The 20635-nt window shown below is 40.8% G+C and overlaps 1 protein-coding gene across 1 annotated transcript in view; it reads right to left on the reverse strand.

Moving 5' to 3' along the window:
- Window positions 1–3875: 3875 nt before the first annotated feature.
- The window catches only part of LOC144689361 (beta-soluble NSF attachment protein), a 40180-nt gene continuing 23420 nt past the window's right edge, over window positions 3876–20635 (reverse strand). The window contains exons 6-11 of the mRNA XM_078556410.1: window positions 16464–16519; window positions 16287–16371; window positions 14497–14601; window positions 12139–12207; window positions 8744–8794; window positions 3876–6546 (exon numbers count right to left, since the gene is read on the reverse strand). Of these exons, the coding sequence (XP_078412536.1) occupies window positions 6448–6546; window positions 8744–8794; window positions 12139–12207; window positions 14497–14601; window positions 16287–16371; window positions 16464–16519 (465 nt within the window). The 3' untranslated portion in view covers window positions 3876–6447. The remainder of the gene's footprint in view (window positions 6547–8743; window positions 8795–12138; window positions 12208–14496; window positions 14602–16286; window positions 16372–16463; window positions 16520–20635) is intronic.

The raw sequence follows: 20635 nt of genomic DNA on the forward strand, positions 1-20635 counted from the left end.
AACTCCAACCCTGTGCACTCTCATTTTTGCTGCTAATATTTTGTTAATTTTCAGTCGTATATAAGAAAGAACAGTGCATTTTTAGAGTAATTGTATGATGTCCTCCAGATATTTCGAGGTACTTTTCAACTAACGAATGACTTTGGAAATGGGTCACTGTTTTTAGAAAAATGTAGTAATCACATCTGCATAGCATGGTCTCCCAAACAACAACTGGTGCTTAGGCAAGCAATGTCGATCTGGGCAGCTGGAGAACTGAGAATAGTGCCATGGGATCCTTGGTGGCCACCTGTAGAAGTAGGCAAAACCACCATTCAATATCTAATCCAAATGGTGACACTCCAATGCAGTATTGCAAGGGTGCTACAAATTTGGAAGTGTCAGACTAGACTGTGTAGTCAGGTCCTAAAATGGCCTTGAGCCCACAACCTCTGACTGAGGTAAGATTTAGCTCAACTAATACATCAAATATATAAAGTATGTTTTAAATTATTTCTGTGCAGCTGGTAAGCCTCGCTAATGCACCTAATTTTTAGTGGATAGAATATGGATGATGGCAACATATAGTTTTAAACTGTACCTGCAGTATTCGTTCCTGCTACCCCTCAAGTGTAAGGTTCACAGCTTAGCAATGCTCCATGATGGCCAAGGTGTGAAGCGGCAGAGAGGGGGGAAATTACAGAATAAGTCACTTAGGTTAGTATTAGCAGAGGTCTAGAAGTAGGCAACCATCTTTCCTAGTCAACAGTGGTATTGCTTGTGTGGATTTAATTTCCTTATCTTCCAAATTAATGCATTTGTGTTAAATTGCAGTCTGTGCTTTTTTAACATGGTCACTAATTCATTGTGATTTCTGAAAAAAGACTTTTTGTCTTGCACTCATCAGGACACTTGCAAGAATACCAATATAAGGGGAAGAAAACTGCTTATACTGTATGTGAAGAAAGTGCTGATTGGTTGACAATTGGACTCCTGTAGAGGTGTTGCCATGGAGAATGCACCAGTGATTGTGACTGACAGTTAACTGCAAAGCATTATTTGAAATTTAAACCAGGCAGCTTAATTGTTAGAATAGTGCAAGGAATTTAATATAAACTTCTCCTTTGAAATGGTAGATTAAAATAATATACCTAGTGTTTTCTCCTATATTTATGGACAGCTGGGCTTTTCTGTGCTTCCAGTAATTTTTAGCTGTGTAAATAACATTGTTCTTCTATTTTTAATTGTCAGACTTGGTCGTTTTTCATTGGTAGAGCAGTCATGTCGCTGGAATCACAGATCAGTATCTCATTCTCAAATTTCTATTATTCATGGCAAGCAACTTTGCTGTGGTGTACAATCAGATGAAGTTTACTTAATCCTCTGAAACCATAAGCAACCTGTGATACTGTGGATCTATGGAAAAACAAAGGAGCTTAGGAGCTGCAAACAGAAATATGACTGAAAATGGTTTGTATGAGGCTTTCGAAATCAGGGCAGGGAATGGTGAGGTGAATGATTTAGTGAGAATTCTTGAGAAAGAATTCACTGATGCCGGAGTGGAGGGAGCAGGGAACAGTAATCAAACTGATGTTAAAGAAGCAGAGGTGATGGAGCCGTGGATCCTTGAGAGCACCAGCTGTGACATTCCAATGAGCTGTAATCTGTTGCAACGTCCCCACCGATCTGTGGGAATCGCTTGCTCGAGACCTAAACCGGAGAAGAAACATCCGCGAAGGTGCCAACCATTTCAAACATCTGCGACCAAGTGCAAACAGCAGGAATGGACCAAAATCCTAGCATCCTATCCACCTGCTTCATCAAACACTACCTGCCCCACCTGTGACAGAGCATGTGGATCCAGCATTTTAGTCACCTGAGGACCCACAACCCCAGGTGGATGAACATCATCCTCGGTCCCGAAGGACTGCCTAAGAAGAAGAAGAATCAGAGCCGAGAAGCCAGCTTGGAGAGCATTTGAGCTGTTAGGCCCAGCAGGTGATAAAAGTATGGGTTATAGTTTTGATGGTAGCTTGAGTGCAGGGATGTAATCTTTCAAGAAAACAGTATTATACTAGATGTGGGGCAGGAAACGCAGTTGAAGATCAAGGAGTACGCCAATAATTTGCGCCTCTGGACTAAGCAGGAGATGGTAGCCAGACCAGCTAATAGAATCAAAGTCAGAGGAATTTATTTGCTGGTGGGAACTGAAGGGTTGTGCAGTTTTGCAGACGTTAGAGTGAGAGGAAATTTTGGTTTGTACAAGTAGGCTAGCAACAAACTGGAATCAAAGAAGGTGCTAAAGAAGTAATGCTAGGTGTTACCAGGTAACGTGGAAGCAGACTCTGTACCCGCCCCAATATTATTATCCAGAAGAACAATGTGAGTGAGGAGGTGAAGATGGATTGAGGGTGGAACCCATTGTCTATTCGAGGTACAGGAGAAAAAGTCAAGGGACACATAATTTTGATAATAGGATATTTTATTTTAATGGAGGAATTTTTTTGTTTCAATAACAGACCAATGTTCAGAATCATTGGTCTTCACAGTTCTGTAAATCTGACAAAACACCACAAAGACTAGATTGTCTTGATGCATTCAATATTAAACCGTTTCTAGTGCACACAATCACAGATTTGTTAACACCTATGGAGACATAACATGCTACATGTGAATAATTACACAGACAGTACTTCATAACATCTAACATCAGGCATACAATCTGCACAACACAGTGACAACAGCTCAGTGCTATTGCAAATAGGCTGGGTAAAATACTGGGGAAAAAGTCAGTGAAGTTCCTGCCAAAATACTCGCTGGTCATCTAACAAAAAGGAAAAACACAGCTTTGCAGATACAAAGGACTTTATTTTAAATTTAAACCGGGGTGATGGAAGGGGGGAAGTACATTAAATGACCTTAGCTAGCTTCTTGTCACCAGTATACCACAGCCAATCCTTAAAACATTAAGGGGGTAAAGTTCCCCTGTCGGAATACCTTTTTTACTGGCATTAACAGAAGGAATTTCACCCCTATCTATCTAAACTCTCTATGGCTTTCTATGGCATAGTTAAAGCTATCATTTCCCATAGTTGTCAAAAATTTTCAACTAAATCGAATAAGAGCTGTGGATCACTACTTGTTAAAATGAAGCATAGAGGGCTACAGGCCAAGTGCTGGAAAATGGGATTAGAATAGATAGGTGCTTGATAGCCAGCACAGGCAAGGGCCTGTTTCTGTGCTGTTTAACTCTGACTCTAAAGTCATCCATTATGAATATATTTGCAATTTTACAGCTGGGTATGTAAAAAAAAAAAATTCAATATTACATACTTAGACTGATGAGTGCTACACTTGCACCACTGTGTTTTTGCCAATTACTGAGCCAGAGTTTAGAAGAGACACTATATAAATTGCTTGGCCTCTGCCTCAACATTTTTTTGTACCATCAGACCAAATACCACTTAGATTTGTTAAGAAACTGTAGATATAGATTTTAAGGGTAGGGAAGGAGACTGGATTTCTCAATTCCTACTGTAAAAGCGGGAGATAAAAATATTGCTGACAACTGTGGGTCATGATGTTTCTGGTCAACTCAGGAATTAAAAAGTCTAACTCAATCTCTAAAACAACGTCTTTAAAACAAGTGCTGGAGCTTTACTAATTTGAAAGTAATTTGCTAAAACCTCCAATAAAACAAATTGGCAGCCATTTTTCAATAGTACTGAAGAGACATACTTCAGTAATGCAAGAGAAGTTATGTAAATTACTTCATCCCGAATTCCACATTTGTGTGTACAGGTTGCAACTCACTGGATTACATACTATTGACATTTGCAGCATTTAATAGGGTTTCTCCATTAGATTCTCAAAGTAATGTATTTTTCTTATTTATTGTCCTATGCATAAAAAGTTAATTGTGCATTAAATTAAAGCTGCAATTAAAGTTAAGAATCAAATCCACATTAATAGAATATCTAATAAGGAAGTTTGATCTACATTTGTAATTAAATGTTTGAAGAATTGCTTTCAATGAAAATTGAGCCTTTGCAACAATTTGAACAGTGAACCCAGAATTTAGTCCAATGCCTAGAAGTTATTTTTCACAGCACTATTGTAACTCATGTTTTTGCTTTCGCACAATCCAATTACAGGTACAAGTTATACGAATTAACTAAACATATAGCTTTTAGTTTCTTTCCACTTGTCAAAAATAAATAACTAATTCAGTCTATATTCTTTAGGTTAAACACTTGAGGATTTAGTTTTAAAAAATCAATTTACAAAACATTGAGACAAAATAACATAAAACAAATCACTAAATATAACTAAACAGATTTGGATAAGCACTAGTGAACATGGAGGGCAATCAGTCCCTGTTGGCATTAAAACCTCTTGCTGTAAGATTGGCCTGCAATTTCCATTCTGAAAGTAGTGAAATATAGAGAAATTGTTCAGAACTGAAAATACACAATACCTGTACTGAGTTCATTTGTCAGTACACAGTATTTGCATTTTACAAATTATAATATTTTGAAACATAAAACACCCATTTGTGCAACGCGAGTCAACGAGTCAAGTCTTAAGTTGTCACCGAAGAACCAAGTTTGAAGCCATAAATGCAGGTCAACAGATTAAAGGCTTTAGTTCAAGATCAAGTCCGATGACGCAGTATCACAAACGCAGAAAACATTAAATGCAGTGATCTATTTGTTCAAAATGTGTACATCACAACCACAAGAAACAACTCATAGTACACTGGCCAGCTTCTTGAGGATATTTTTACAAACCACCCACGGGAGCCCGCTTGTATATAGATTGCTTGGCTTTTAAAGATTGCAATGAGGACGGAATGTATTTATTTTATGAAGTATAGTTTATGGAGCTGGACAATTTGAATCAATTTGTCTGTACCTCCTCCTCTCTCCATGCCCTGAGGTGCTATTTCTTGTCCTCCATTCAACTTACTAACTCTACACGTCAATGGTAGAATGGCATTTATTTAGTCTTGAAAGCATTAAGGATAATACTGCTTGCTTAAATACATATGTGGGAGGTAATATTTGATCAGTGGAATCACCTGTTACATGAATTGCTTGTAGTGGAATAACTAACAACATCATTACAGCATCTTTCCTTTCACATAGCTAGATGTTTCACACAGGGACCAAGTGAAGCATTTGTTCTAGGAATCTTCACTTTACAAGAAGTTTTGCAAAAGCATTCCCAACAACAATAGTTCACAGCTGAACACCTGCCCAGGCTAATATTGTGTCGATGATGAACTTGCACCCATGTACAACAAAAAAGCAGCACACCATTAGACCCAAGATACACTTTTAGGCTGTTATAAACTTTGTTATGTATACATATGTAAACACACACACGCGAAAAAACTTGTGGAAGCCTTTCAAAATATTCAGTTCTGGATTTACAAAAACAACCTTCCGTTTATATAAAACATTACATAGAACAATCTAGTAGTTACAACCCATTTAAATATTTTATAAATTTTATAATGTGGAAAAGGTTCCACATTATCAACTATGCATTGTAAATAGAAACAACTGGTGGCTGCCACTACATTACATAACCAGTTTGAAACAAACCTGTCCAACCATGTTCATGAGCATCCTACGGTTAAAAAATATATAAGGGAGTAGAATAAGTGGTTAAAAGAATGCCAATTAAAAGAAAAACCTACTTCAGCCATCTTAAGAGGAATATTTACAGCTTAGAAATAATTGTATGTGAATACATTCTCGAACAACTCTAAATGCCAGATAGAATACCCAGTTTGCAGACCAATCAATTCATAACCTTAATTGGTATGACGAACATAAAACATTTAAATACAAAATTAAAAATGAATGACATATTGAACTTTTCCTTTCTATCATTATAGTCATCTATAAATCCTGGCAACCGGTTACATATAAAATAAAAATCAACTCCTGACAAAAGTGCAGATTAAGTTTTCCAACTGGAACATTTTGTACCACTACAGTGTCAATGTTTTTATTTGTTAGTGAAGTGCCACTGGATGAACTAGTGCTATGAATTTCAGGGTTGTTCAGAGTCATCAGAACATAAGTCCCAAACACAAGTTTCTTTGCAATCCTTTGCTGCAGAATTTAGTTACTGCTTGATAGACTTTCACTAGCACAAAACAGGAAATTTTACTAGAATTCAGAATGGTTTACAAGCAAAAATGAATGTTAAGGTGTCTTAACCATACTTTTCATAGTGCTGTGATGCTTATGGCTGGGATCATTTCCCAAAGTGGACATTAATCAATAAAATAGGCAAAAAACAATATCGTCGAATGATACATTAATCTGGCATATTACACAAAGGAAACAAACTGAACTACTAACATTGAAACAGGTATATCCATGTTTGCCACAACCCAGTACACACAATAGCATGTCACAATTTTGGAAAGATGCCTCAATGTATGCAAAGCTTTCACTTGAGATCTCCTTCGCCATGAATAGACTTTTTGATGCGCAACAACATTGTCGTCAGCCACTGGTCCAGTCGTGATATTGAATCAAATTCTTTCACCTACAGGAACAGAAAAAATGAAGTCCATTCAACTGACAGGAATATTTGATACATGAGAAAATGTCACCTGCTTAAAACAAAAATCACACCTAGAGATACCTAGGTAGCTACCAACTGGGCTTTCAAAAAAATTTCCTTTAATTCAGAACTTATGGTCAGCTTAGGGAAGGTGGTAGGTAGGTGGTGATCTGCAGTTGGTTTCTTTGCCCATGTTTGACCTGATGCCATGTGACTTCATGCAGTCCAGATTCAACATTAAGGACTCCCAGGGCCACTCCCTCCTACTGTGCATCACTGTGCCATCACCTTTTGTGGTTCAGGACATTCCCGGCAATGGTGGTGGAGGAGAGTGCGTGTAGGTGCAGCTGCAAGGCATGATTCAGTGAGTATGACTGTGTCAGGCTGCCACTTGGCTAGTCTGTTGGACAGCACTCCCAATTTTGGCACAATTTCCCAGGTGTTAGTCAGGAGGACTTTGCAGGGTTGATTAGGCCAGTGTGTGCACTTGTCGTTTCCAGCACCTGCATCGATACTGCATGGACTGCCCAATTTTATTCTTATTTGACTTTTCTACAATGGTTTGATACAACTGGGTAACTTGCAAGTCTCCTTCAGATGGCAATTAGGAGTCAACCACATTGCTGTGGGTTTGGAACCCCATGTAGGCCAGGCTGGTTAAGGACAGGTTTCCCTCTCCAAAGGAGATTAATGAATCATACGGGTATTCACAGCAATCTGGTAGTTTCATGACCATGATTAATGAGACTAGCATTTTTTAATCAACTGAATTTAAATTCCCCCGGCTGTCATGGTGGGATTAGCATTAGTCCATGCCATTGGAGTACTAGTCCAGTAACATTACCACAAAGCTGTCTCTGCCACTGGAGTACTAGTCCAGTAACATTACCACAAGTCTACCGCCACCTCTGTCCTGCAAAATGGCTTTGCAGGAGTTGAAGTTTCTCAATAGGAAAATTGAACCAATAACAACAAAAAATGAATAATATGCACCATCCTGTATTTTGTTTCAATTATGAGGTTTAAAAGATTGGAATGTTTTGGGACTGTATCTGTAATTTAAGGTCAAATGAAGCTGGCCATTTGAACTGGTCTGAGATCTACCTGATAGCAAGCCTGGGTGCTTTGATTGTTAGAGATTTAAGGGGGCCCAGATTCTTTGACTGGGAAGAAGATGCAAGGTGTTTATACTTGGAGGCAATGGCAGGTGCCTCTGTGTTAACAGAGGATAGACTGGGAGTCTCCATTGTCCCAGAAAAGTGTTGAAAATGTCTGATTGTAAACAGTTGTGCTTTAAGTTGCTCATATACTTCCAAAATGAGACAGAGTTGGGGTCTCAAGGATAACTAATCAGCATTTCTACCTGGATACAAGGCTCATGTGATTCACGCTGCCATGCAGATGGGCTTTGAGAGGGGAAGGGTGTGAGATATCCCTGAAAACTCACAGACAAGTTTAGTCTGCAGGATCCCAGAGAGAGAGAGCAGCTATAGGCAGCTCTGTGAACTGTGGTTCACCACGTGGGAATGCAGGTGGGAGTTCACACTCGGACTAAAAAAGACCAAATTCATGAGGAGTTAAAACAAGACTAGAAGATTCGCCTAGCTTGCACTAGAGGAAGAACCTGTGGGAGAAAGCCTCACTGTGAAAGACTGTTCTAAGATTAAAAGCTACCAAGCTGAGGAAGGAAAGGGACAGAAGTAAACCCTCGAGAGCTACAGATCTCCTCAGGCTGGTTCTGGGAGAATTGAATGTCTACTTAAAGGACAGTGTAAATTATATCTGTGAAGCGTGTTTTCTGTTGTGCTAAAGGAAGGGGAATGTCCTGTTTTGTGGTTTAAAGTATTAGTTACCCACAAAAATAGTGTTTAGTCATAGTGGTTTAAGTCTTTTGTTACAGTAAAATTCATAAAACATAAAATCTTGCCTCGTCAGCTATTAACTAGAAATTTGAATTTTTTTTAAAGGTTATCCATCTCCATGGAGATCTTAACATTTTGCAGTAGATCACCAATTCCTGAACTCTTTCAATAAATGAAACAATTAATAAATCTAAACTCTTAAATCGCAATGGATTTATGTAGACCTATGTTTATGAAACAAATTTTATTTAAAACATACTTATTGAGAATCTGAAATATTGATGGGTGTGAACCTTTCACAATTTGTCAGTACTTACCGCTTCGGTGTAAGCGTCACCATTCTGTTCTTCATGAGCTTCAAGCAATTTCTATCAACAGAAAAAAAAAAGTCAACACAAATGCAGATGCGAGGGCACAACAGGTCTACTATCCACCTGTAGTCGCACCTGTCGCAATGAATGAAGTGACCACACGGGTAGAGACAAATGTGCGACAACGAGCTGAGGGGATTATCTGGGATTTGGAAAAGAGAGAGACTAGAAAGATTTGCCTTTATATAGTGCCTTTGACAACCACCAGACTCTGCAAAGCTCTTTACAGCTAATGAAGTACTTTTAGAGAGTAAGAGATGCCCCATGCCAAAAAACAACTATAGTGAGGGGAAATATTATATCCCCTCGGTACCCCCAGCAGTTGTGCCGATGTTCTGAGGATGGATCTTACATTAGGAAACTGATCAATGAATTTAAAACTGTTATTTTTAATTCTGCCTCTTTCTGTTGGTGATATGAGTATTTATTCTGATTTATTCTTGCAACTTTTTTTTTAAAGTAGTTATTCGGACAGATCCTCCCCACAGACCTTGGAGAATTTTCCCTGGACTGCAAGATTTATTGTCACTGAGAACATAGCAACAATATGCACTCTGATCCAAGTATGCAAGTGGTCCCTGTATGCTTGGCACTGTGCAGGACCAGAACTCAAGTTCCCACACTGCTGGGCAGTCTATTTTACTCTATAGTCCAATTTACTCTATTACACTGGGATGGGATGGGATGCAAGTTATAAAATGTTAAGGTTTTTAATTCAGAGCTTATTTTAGCAAAGAATTGTGATTGTTGTCTTCAAATACGTGAGGAACAGACGGCAATAAACACAATGACCGTCAGCAGCAAGCGATATATAGCTATTTCTATAATCACATGCAAATGATAATGACGCGTTTTGTCATGAAAATAAGCTTTTATACAGTATCAAGGATTAGCAGCTTGAAATATTTATATTTCTGCAACTAAATTTGAAGATTAAGGAGATGGTGAATAACAAGGAATTTTACACTTTTAAATTTGGGTGGGAATTCAGCTTTTTAATCGAGAAGAGTATTGTGGAGACTCGTGCTCATGGTCTTAATTGACACTGAATATACGAACATAGGAATTAGGAGCAGGAGCAGGCCCTTCAAGTCTGCTCCACCATTCAATACGATCATGGCTGATCTGACTGTAACCTCACGCCTATCCCCAATAACCTTTCACCCCCTTGTTTCTCAAGAAACTATCTACCTCTGCCTTAAAAATATTCAAAGGCTCTTAAGGGGGGAGAGTTCCGAAAACTCACTACCCTCAGAGAAAAAAATTCTCCTCATCTCTGTCTTAAATGGGCGACCCCTTATTTTTAAACAGTGACCCCCTAGTTCTAGATTCTCCCACAAGCAGAAACATCCTCTCCACGTCCATCCTGTCAAGACCACTCAGGATCTTAAAGGATTCAGTCAAGTCACCTTTTCACAGGCCAACAGACCTTAAAGCCTTTGCGCACACGCACACGGATATTTCACCAGATGGAACTTTTCCAAATCCTGGTACAAGCTGTTAAAAAGGTCACAAAAGGACATGGGTACCACAACACGAGAGTATCCCAGGAAAAACAGAATATTTAAGCTCTGTCTATTCTACATTCTGAATGACCTATTTTTTAAGAAAAGAAATGTTAAAAGGATATCATAATATATCGGGGTCAACTTTATTGCAAAAGGGCACACTGATGGCTTTTATCTTAAAAAGAGGATTCATTACACATTGGCTCTAGATGGTACAGAACACCTCCTTAAATCATTATAAATTAATTTAAAATCATTAATCAACTTAATTGGAATATTGCACATCACTTTTACAAGATTCATCTTTTGCTTGAACTGAAAATAAAGAAAGGCTTTGACCTTTTGATGACCTCATCACGGACAAAGGAATCTTAAGTTGACCAATGCAGTAAAGTTTAAAGTTTAAATCCCTTTAAATAAAATACAAATTATGAAAATAAGAAACAAGTAAAAGTCATTCTAGGCATTGGCACTGGAAGATATTATAAACAGTTATTGACCAGATAAGCACTCACAATGTTCACATAATAAAACAATCCTCAACAATTAAATAATTATCAACAATAGGTATTATATAGCCTTATAAAAAGGAGTTTACTCAAAGAGGTAACCCCACAGCTGTTCAGGATGATGCGATTCAATTCAATAGACTATAAAATAGAAGACCTTTGTCACGTAAGACAGAGGTGTTGAACAGAAGCCTTCAGGCCAGCGCTTCTCAGGCTGCTGAAGAGTTGGACATTTAAACATGAGTTGCAGCTCCAGAGAGTCCAACTCATCAGAAAACCAAAACGCTCGGGGATTTAAGGTAACGCGTTGCTTTAAATATTTAATGGATATTCTAAGACATCTTAGCCTGCAACATAGGAGTCTTTTTCTAATACTGGATTCTATATTACATTTTCCATCTTTCTACAGTCTTTAACATTGCGATGTACTTATCCACTTAGAGTGTATTGGAATACTTTGTAAATAAGTTAGTTAAGTAGGACATCTCATGTAGTATTCTGTATGCAACTTTAAGAACTCCCTCTCTTGTATACTCCAAAGTGGGGAGATACAATTTTTTGAAGTGAAGTCCCACCACCTGCGAACCTTATAATATCCGGGTAATTATAACCTAGCTGATAATTATTAAAAAGGCTATCTGGAAGAAGGAATATCTCCTGATGGTTATCTTTCTCGGGGGAAGAGGTAGTTCACTTGCTTAGACCCAAAAAAAGTGTCTGCAGAAGTGGCTGTTTTAAACTCAAGTGAAGAGGATTGTTAAGGGAGTGCTCCTCATCTGAGATGGCTCTAAAAAAGGGTTAAGGTTATAACCAGGCCACATCGTCCACGTGCCTGATACAAGACCCCTGAAACAAACGCTCTGCTCGGAGCTTCGACACGGCGAGCGAGCCCCGGGAGGGCAGAGGAAACGCTTCAAGGACACCCCCAAAACCTCCGTGAAAAAGTGCAACATCCCCACCAACATCTGGGAACCCCTGGCCCAAGACTGCCCGAAGTGAAGGGAAAGCATCGGGGAAGGAGCTGAACACCTCGAATCTCATCGCCAAGGGCTGGCTGAAGCCAAGCGTTGATCGCGAAAGGAGCGCGTGGCAACCCGGGCACCCCACCCGCCTGTTCCCCCGACCACCGTCTGCCCCACTTGTGACAGAGACCGTGGGTCGTGCATTGGACTCTTCAGTCACCTGAGAACTGAGAACCTGAGAAGTCACCCTCGACTCCGGGGGACAGCCTAAGAAGAAGAAGGGTTACAATCCACTTCAAGCTTACCAGATGGCAAACCTTTTGTTTCGAGAAACCAGCAGTGCACTGATTCTCAAGCATTACCTTCAAAAGTTTGCATTCTCGTGAATCTGAAAATGCTGGAAACATCTCTTCATACTTCTCCAGAGCAAGCTGCGATAAAACAATAATTTAATTTCATTACATACACACTAAATATGCAAAATAAAAGTGGAGGGATAAAAGAAAATATGTAACTTATTTTTACATGAAATCGGTTCTTTTTCGTGCAAGTATTTTCAATTTGGTTTAGTAATGTATTCCTGTCCGTGGTAATGCTAGCATTTACATCATGAGTATCTAGTGCCTCCAATCTGATTACACTTCCATAAGTTACATCCTTTTACAAAGGCATGGAAACAGATGTTATATTAGCCCGAATTTTGCAGAGAGTGGGTGAGGGAACGAATTTCACCGTTCGCCTCTCTTGCAGTTGACCACAGACTTTTAGCAGGCTTGTCAGCGGAGACTTCCACTCATCCAGTATCTGTTTGGAATCAGTGGCCTCTAAAGGGGGTCTGTGGTGTTGGTGAGCAGAGCAAGCAACAGGGAGGCTTCTCAATCAGATTGAGGAATCCTCACAGGGACACACAGACAGCAAAGCAAAAAGTCGAAGAAAATTAGGGAATATAAATTACATTTAAATCATTGCACAGAAAGCAAAATAAATATCATGACACAAATGGGATTAAGGGAGAAACAGTAAATAGAAAGACTTAAAAAAAATTAAAATCTTCGACATTAATTTTTTTCTAAGGGAATGAGACTCCACATTTGTAAAATCAAATTTTCAAGGCCAGCAATATATATCACTTGTTACACTCTTAAAAACACATTTACTCCTGGTTATAAAAGCTTGAACTTTATTATCTGTCTTCAGAACAAGAATAGTGGTAACTAGTCCAATTCCAGGCCACAAAATTGGTCTCCTTGATGCACAGTGGCAGCCGTGTGTACCATATACAAGCTGCACGGCAGCAACTTGCCAAGCCTCCTTCAACAGTGTGTACCAAACCTGTGACCTCTACCACCTAAAAGGACAAAGGCAGCAGAAACACGGGAACACCACAACCTGCAAGTTCCCCTCCAAGCCACATACCATCCTGACTTGGACCTATATCACTGTTCCTTCACCGTCGCTGGATCAAAATCATGGAATTCCCTCCCTAACAGCACTGAGTGTACCTGCAGCAGATAGACTGCAGCAGTTCAAGATGGCAGGTCACCACTACCTTCTCAAGGGCAATTAGGGATGAGCCAAAAATGCTGTGTCCTTGCCAGTGATGCCCACATCCCATGAAAGAATTTTTTTAAATTTCACTGGTGAAGACTACAACAGCATGCCCTGGAGAAGGAGGGCATCACTGGCAGATTTCCATGCTTAACTGCACATGTGCGCATGTACGCCAGGAGTTCCTACCAGTTTTAACAAGTAATTAGGGTGGGTGCTGACAGACTTGCTATTATTTGTACAACAAAATGCTGACTATTACGCTGTCTCTCTCTCTCTCTCTCTCTCTCTCTGCCTCACCAGAAGATGTAACCATTGGCAAGGGGGGAAATGAATGAAGAATGATATTCTCCACTCCAAGTTTTATTCTGGCATAGCTTACATCTCCCTCTTTCCACCATTACAAATCATTGTTGGCTGCCCCACCCAGCACAAACTCGGCCCAAGTTTCAAACTCATCCCAGTTCCAAGAAGACTTGGACTCTGCACATTCTATAGAACAACAACCATCCGTGTTCTCTGCCAAAGATATATCTCCACATCACTGAAAAGTAAATGAATCAGTCCAGTCTGTCACCCACCTCTCCAAACAAAACTCCAGTTGCAGTATTTTCATTAACTCCTCGTGTGAAAGGCAGTTCAATAACCTACATTTTCTAAACAGTGTTATCTCGATGCTGGCACTAATCCAAATTAATGCCAGTTAGAAAACCAAGGCTGATATTTCTAAACATGGCTGTCACTGCAAAAGTGTTCTTTCCTCTCACCACCCCCATCTTCCTAAAATTTTTCTGGTGGGTTTTCGTACACAACACAGAGGAGGGTCATTAGTGGCATGCAATCGTGGAACTAATTTACTTCACCCCAAAATTGTGCTGGACATTCATCCCCAGAACTACACTACTTCCTACACCAACGTGATATTTCCATTAGTATAATGGAAATAATAGAAAAAGCCATCTCACCCAGGGAGAGTGCTACTCGTGGAGCTTTTAAATCTGTGGCCCTAGAGTAATTGGGTTTAGGCTGTTCGAACTAATTTCATTTGGGGGGGCTTAAGACCAGCAGAAATAAACTTTCAACTCACCAACCCCTGAGCTCGATTCTAAGTCAAATTCCACTGTATACCCAGTCCCCCAATTAATGATGTGTAAGAATGAATTCACACCCACCTTAGCGTTCAGCTCATCCACAATAAAATGGCACAGCGCTGCTTTAAAGAAATATTCCTTTGCGCTATATTTCAGCAATGGGTTGTCCATGGTATTGGTTCCAACCTGAAGAACAAAAAGCACCCCGATATACTTGACTAGACATAAGCATATAACAGAACAATGGGAATTTCCGTGGAGTCTCTCCCAATCATCCACCAGAACTTGGCAAAATCCTGGAGAAACAATGCAAATGGCAGTTTACATGGATCTACAACCAAAGTCCGGAGAACCACGTTAGAAATTCTGCACCAAGAAGTTTAAAATAAACTGGAACAGCAATACTTTGGATTTCCAGCATCCGCAGTAGCTTTTAGCTTTTTGTTTTAATACTTTAAGCTATGTTATTGGCATTTCCTTTTTTGTTACACTTCATCAAGGTCAATCTAATGCAGTTAAGTCAAAGCATTTTATTGCAGTTAAAGATTTCCAAACCACAGAATTTCTTACAATAGTCTACATACTGTTCCAACTGTTTGCAGGATAATATTACAGGTGTCTTGGCATGATTTTATGTTAAAGTTGAAGCTGAGAGTGTTTTTCTGATGATAACCATGGTTGGAGTGGCGGGAGTAGCTGGATAGCGCTCTCAGCAGTTCCCCGTCATGCCTAGGACCATAGATAGGTTTGGTCATTGTCCCTTGTAGTGCAAGGGATGAGGGGTAGCGCACTCCCATTTCCTCGTCTTCTCTCTGTTGTGGTACATTTATGGTGTGTGCAGGAGGGGGCACTTATTGTATCAACTCCATGATGGGGGGGAGGATCCAAACCACCTGACAGTTTTGCAGTATCAGGCACAGGCCACACATCAGCTGCTTCCATGGGCAAATGGTTCCCAAGAGCTTCATTTGCATGGTGATGGGAGAGAGTGAAAATGAGGTTCCATTAAATGGGAACCCCTTTGGCTATTTCTAAATTAGTGTCTTTAATGTATTCCTTCAGAAGGACTAAATATTAGAGGGTCAGAAACTGGTCTTTGACTTCTAAGGTCTGTGTTTTATTCAAGCTCAAATAAATAACCCCCATAAGTACAAAAACTATGTTCTTGTATATTATGTTTTGTAGCAGTCACAATCCTGATACAATGGGGTGGAACTTGAATTTGACCAGTAGTGAAATTGGGACATAGGGAGCCAGCAGCTGTTTTATACAATTTTCCATTGTTCAAAAAACAAAATCCCTGAAATATTTACATCATTAACACACTAAAAGCAATAAGGAAAATTTGACCCCATGATTTTCCTTTTGCGTTAGATAAAAGACAATATCAATATAAAATTGTATCACATCAAATGTTAGATTCACTTGTTTGCTTAATTAATTCATTTGATTCATTCATTCAATTGAGGACCAGGTCTGCTGTGTTCGACATCTGGAGTCAGGATCTTGTAGAAACAGAATAATCTTCCAAAGCGCGGTATCTGAAAGCAATTATCACAGTTTGTTGTGTGTATCAGGACACCGAAAGCATAACCAGGTCTCAAGGCTAGGATAAAATAGTCTCAAAAAGTTTGAAGGGCGGACACACCCACGAGAGCGATCCAAGATAAGGGGATGTAAATGATCCAGGGTTACAAGGTTAGAAAGACCAAAAATGCAGCAAGTCTGCTGTATGGCCATGAAGCCCCCTCCCACATGGGCCTACAAACAACATAGAAGGAAGTGATACAGAATATATCAGGATTATATAAATGGGGGGGAAAAGAGGTCAGACGAACATGGAATAAAACAAGTTGTTTATTGTAACTGACCTGCTCATAGATTTCTATTGCCTTCTGATACTGCTCTAGCTGTGCTGCGTAAGCTGCCACTTTCAGCAGACACTTGTTAGCGGAACTGAAACAAGAATAGCCAAATCAGTCGTGCTTCCAGTAACATTAATAGATATACGTTGTACACATTCCTTGCTGTTATATACTGTTAAATACCTGTTTGATTCTTCTCCTTTATAGTAATCTGCAGCTTGTTCATAGTGAGCAATAGCCTGAGAAATTAAGACAAACAAATAACAAATGTTTAAATGTCACAGTTCCACTCTTTGCAATCCTTACCAGATTCTGTCAACCTCTGTGCCAAAAGGAAACTCCTGTACACTATCATAAAATACTTTATTCTCCTTTTCACCAGTCTGACAGGTTCTCCCTGTCAGAATGTTTGAGGACTCTGGGTCTATACTCGATGGAGTTTAGAAGGATGAGGGGGGATCTGATTGAAACTTACAGAATACTGAAAGGCCTGGATAGAGTGGACATGGGGAAGATGTTTCCATTAGTAGGAGAGACTAGGACCCGAGGGCACAGCCTCAGAGTAAAGGGAAGACCTTTTAGAACAGAGATGAGGAGAAACTTCTTTAGCCAGAGAGTGGTGAATCAATGGAATTCATTGCCACAGAGTGCTGTGGAGGCCAGGTCATTGAGTGTATTTAAGACCGAGATAGATAGGTTCTTGATTGGTAAGGGGATCAAAGGTTACGGGGAGAAGGCGGGAGAATGGGGTTGAGAAACTTATCAGCCATGATTGAATGGCGGAGCAGACTCGATGGGCCGAATGGCCTAATTTCTTCTCCTATGTCTTATGGTCTTATGGTCCCTCCAACCCAGAGGATATAGGTATATGTGAGAGTGTGAAATAAAAGCAAAAAATACTGCGGATGCTGGAAATCTGAAACAAAAACAAAAATAGCTGGAAAAACTCAGCAGGTCTGACAGCATCTGCGGAGAGGAACACAGTTAACATTTTGAATCTGTATCACTCTTCATCAGGACTAAAGAAAAATAGAAATGTGGTGAAATATAAGCAGTTTCAGGGGGGTGGGACAGGTAGAGCTGGATAGAGGGCCAGTGACAGGTGGAGGCAAAGAAGAGATTGCCAAAGATGTCATAGACAAAAGGATAAAGGGGTGTTGATGGTGGTGATATTGGCTAAAGGAACGTGCTAATGGTGACATTAAGGGTAGAAAGCAGGATGAGCAAGGTACAGATAGCCCTAGTGGGGGTGGGGTGGGGGGAAGGGATCAAAATAGGCTAAAAGGTGGAAATAAAACAATGGATAGAAATAAATTTAAAAATAAGAAATGAAATAGGTGGGAAAATAAAAATATATTTTAAAAATATATAACTAGAAAAAAGGTGGGTTCAGAGAGGGGGTGGGGATGGAGGTGAGAGCTCACGATCTGAAGTTGTTGAACTCAATATTCAGTCTGGAAGGCTGTAAAGTGCCTAGTCGGAAGATGAGGTGCTGTTCCTCCAGTTTGCGTTGAGCTTCACTGGAACAATGCAGCAGGCCAAGGACGGACATGTGGGCATGAGAGCAGGGTGGTGTGTTGAAATGGCAAGTGACAGGGAGGTCTGGGTCATGTTTGCGGACAGACCGAAGATGTTCCGCAAAGCGGTCACCCAGTCTGCGTTTGGTCTCTCCAACGTAGAGGAAACCGCATTGGGAGCAGCGTGTGCAGTAGACTAAATTGAGGGAAGTGCAAGTGAAATGCTGCTTCACTTGAAAGGGGTGTTTGGGCCCTTGGACAGTGAGGAGGAGGGAAGTAAAGGGGCAGGTGTTGCACCTTCTGTGGTTGCATGGGAAGGTGCCGTGGGAGGGGGTTGAGGTGTAGGGGGTGATGGAGGAGTGGACCAGGGTGTCCCGGAGGGAACAATCCCTACGGAATGCCGACAGGGTGCGTGAATGGAAGATATGTTTGGTGGTGGCATCATGCTGGAGTTGGCGGAAATGGCGGAGGATGATCTTTTGAATGCAGAGGCTGGTGGGGTGATAAGTGAGGGCAAGGGGGGCCCTATCATGGTTCTGGGAGAGAGAGGAAGGTGTGAGGGCGGATGCACGGGAGATGGGCTGGATACGGTTGAGGGCCCTGTCAACTACCGTGGGTGGAAAACCTCGGTTAAGGAAGAAGGAAGACATGTCAGAGGAACTGTTTTGGGAAGTGGCATCATCAGAACAGATGCGACAGAGGTGAAGGAACTGAGAGAATGGGATAGAGTCCTTACAGGAAGCGGGGTGTGAGGAGCTGTAGTCGAGGTAGCTGTGGGAGTCGGTAGGCTTGTAATGAATATTGGTGGACAGTCTATCACCAGAAATTGAGACAGAGAGGTCAAGGAAGGGGAGGGAAGTGTCAGTGATGGACCATGTGAAAATGATGGAGGGGTGGAAATTGGAAGCAAAATTAATAAATTTTTCCAGGTCCCGACGAGAACATGAAACAGCACTGAAGTAATCATCGATGTACCGGAGAAAGAGTTATGGGAGGGGGCCTGAGTAGGACTGGAACAAGGAATGTTCCACATACCCCATAAAGAGACAGGCATAACTGGGGCCCATGCGGGTACCCATAGCCACACCTTTTATTTGGAGGAAGTGAGACGAGTTTAAGGAGAAATTGTTCAGTGTGAGAACAAGTTCAGCCAGACGAAGGAGAGTAGTGGTGGATGAGGATTGTTAGGGCCTCTGTTCGAAGAAGAAGCGGAGAGCCACCAGACCATCCCGGTGGGGGATGGAGTGTAGAGCGATTCGACATCCATGGTGAAGAGGAAGCGGTTGGGGCCAGGGAACTGGAAATTGTTGATGTGACGTAAGGTGTCAGAGGAATCACGGATGTAGGTGGGAAGAGACTGGACAAGGGGAGAGAGAATGGAGTCAAGATAGCAAGAAATGAGTTCCGTGGGGCAGGAACAAGCTGACACAATCGGTCTGCCGGGACAGTCCTGTTTGTGGATTTTGGGTAGGAGGTAGAAGCGGGCCATCTGAGGTTGGGAGACTATGAGGTTGGAAGCTGTGGAGGGAAGATCTCCAGAGGACATGAGGTCAGTGACAGTCCTGGACACAATGGCTTGATGTTCCGTGGTGGGGTCATGGTCCAGTGTGTTACACTGTAACGGATTGGTTTATTTAGTCAAACTATACATAACCATGACAACATAATTAGTGGTCCTAATGAATAAGTATGACAAAAAAAGTTAGCACAATAAATTGTCGGTCACACATTTTCCAATTTTTAGTCCAATTTGTTGTTGCAAAGGTTAATGTTACAGCTATAAGAACAGACAACATTGGAACCTGGATTGGAAGATGCCAATGCCACTCCATTACTCAAGAGAGATAAACGAGGAAAAGTAAGAATTATTAGTCTAACATCTGTGGTGAGGGATGTTATTAGAATCTTTTACTAGGGAGGGAGCGACAAGAGTCCTTGGACAAATATGAACTGTTCAGGGAGAACTTGGATGGATTTGTAAACGATAAGTCACGTATAACTAGCCTAGTTGAACTTTTTTGAGACCATCACTAATGTGAAAGATAAAGGAGTGTCTATGGATGTTATTTACAAGGACTGCCAGAAGGCATGTGATAAAATTCCACATAAGAGGCTATTAGAAAAAATGGAAGTATGTGGAATTGGAGAGAATCTATTGACGTGGGTAGGGAATTGGTCAGGAGGTAGGAGATACGGAGTAGGGGTAATTCACAAATCTTTGACAAAAGCAAAATACTGCCGATGCTGGAAATCTGAAATAAAAACAGAAAATGCTGGAAAAACTCAGCAGATCTAGCAGCATCTGTGGAGAGAGAGAAACAGAGTTAACATTTCGAGTCCATATGACTCTTCTTCAGAGTTAAAGAGGCTGGAGCTGGCAGGGCAAGTTGGTAAAGCAGTTAAGAAAGTGTATGGGATGCCTGGCTTTGTAAGTTGGGGCACTGAATACAAAAGTCATGCTTAATCTTTATAAATCTCTGGCTCGGCCTCAGCTAGAGTACTGAGTAAAACTCTGGGCACTACAACACCTTAAGAAGGGTGTCAACGCTTGGAGAGGGTGTGGAGAAGGTTTACCAGGATGACAACAGGGATAAGGGGCAGTTGTGTGGAGAGATTCTAGAAGCTGAAATTGTTCGCGTTAGATCGAAGATTAAGGGGAAATCTTATAGAGATATTCAAAATTTGATAGTGCAAGTATGGAGAAGCTGGAAACTGGGTCAGTAACCAGTGGGTCATTGGTTTAAAACAATTGGCAAAGGGGCTAGAGAGGAAAGTGGGGGGAGAGAGGAGGTGGCATAGTGGTATTGTTATTGTCCTGGTATTCCAGAGACCCAGGGT

The sequence above is a fragment of the Cetorhinus maximus genome, chromosome 14 (genome assembly GCF_964194155.1).
Source record: "Cetorhinus maximus chromosome 14, sCetMax3.hap1.1, whole genome shotgun sequence".
Taxonomy (NCBI): domain Eukaryota; kingdom Metazoa; phylum Chordata; class Chondrichthyes; order Lamniformes; family Cetorhinidae; genus Cetorhinus; species Cetorhinus maximus.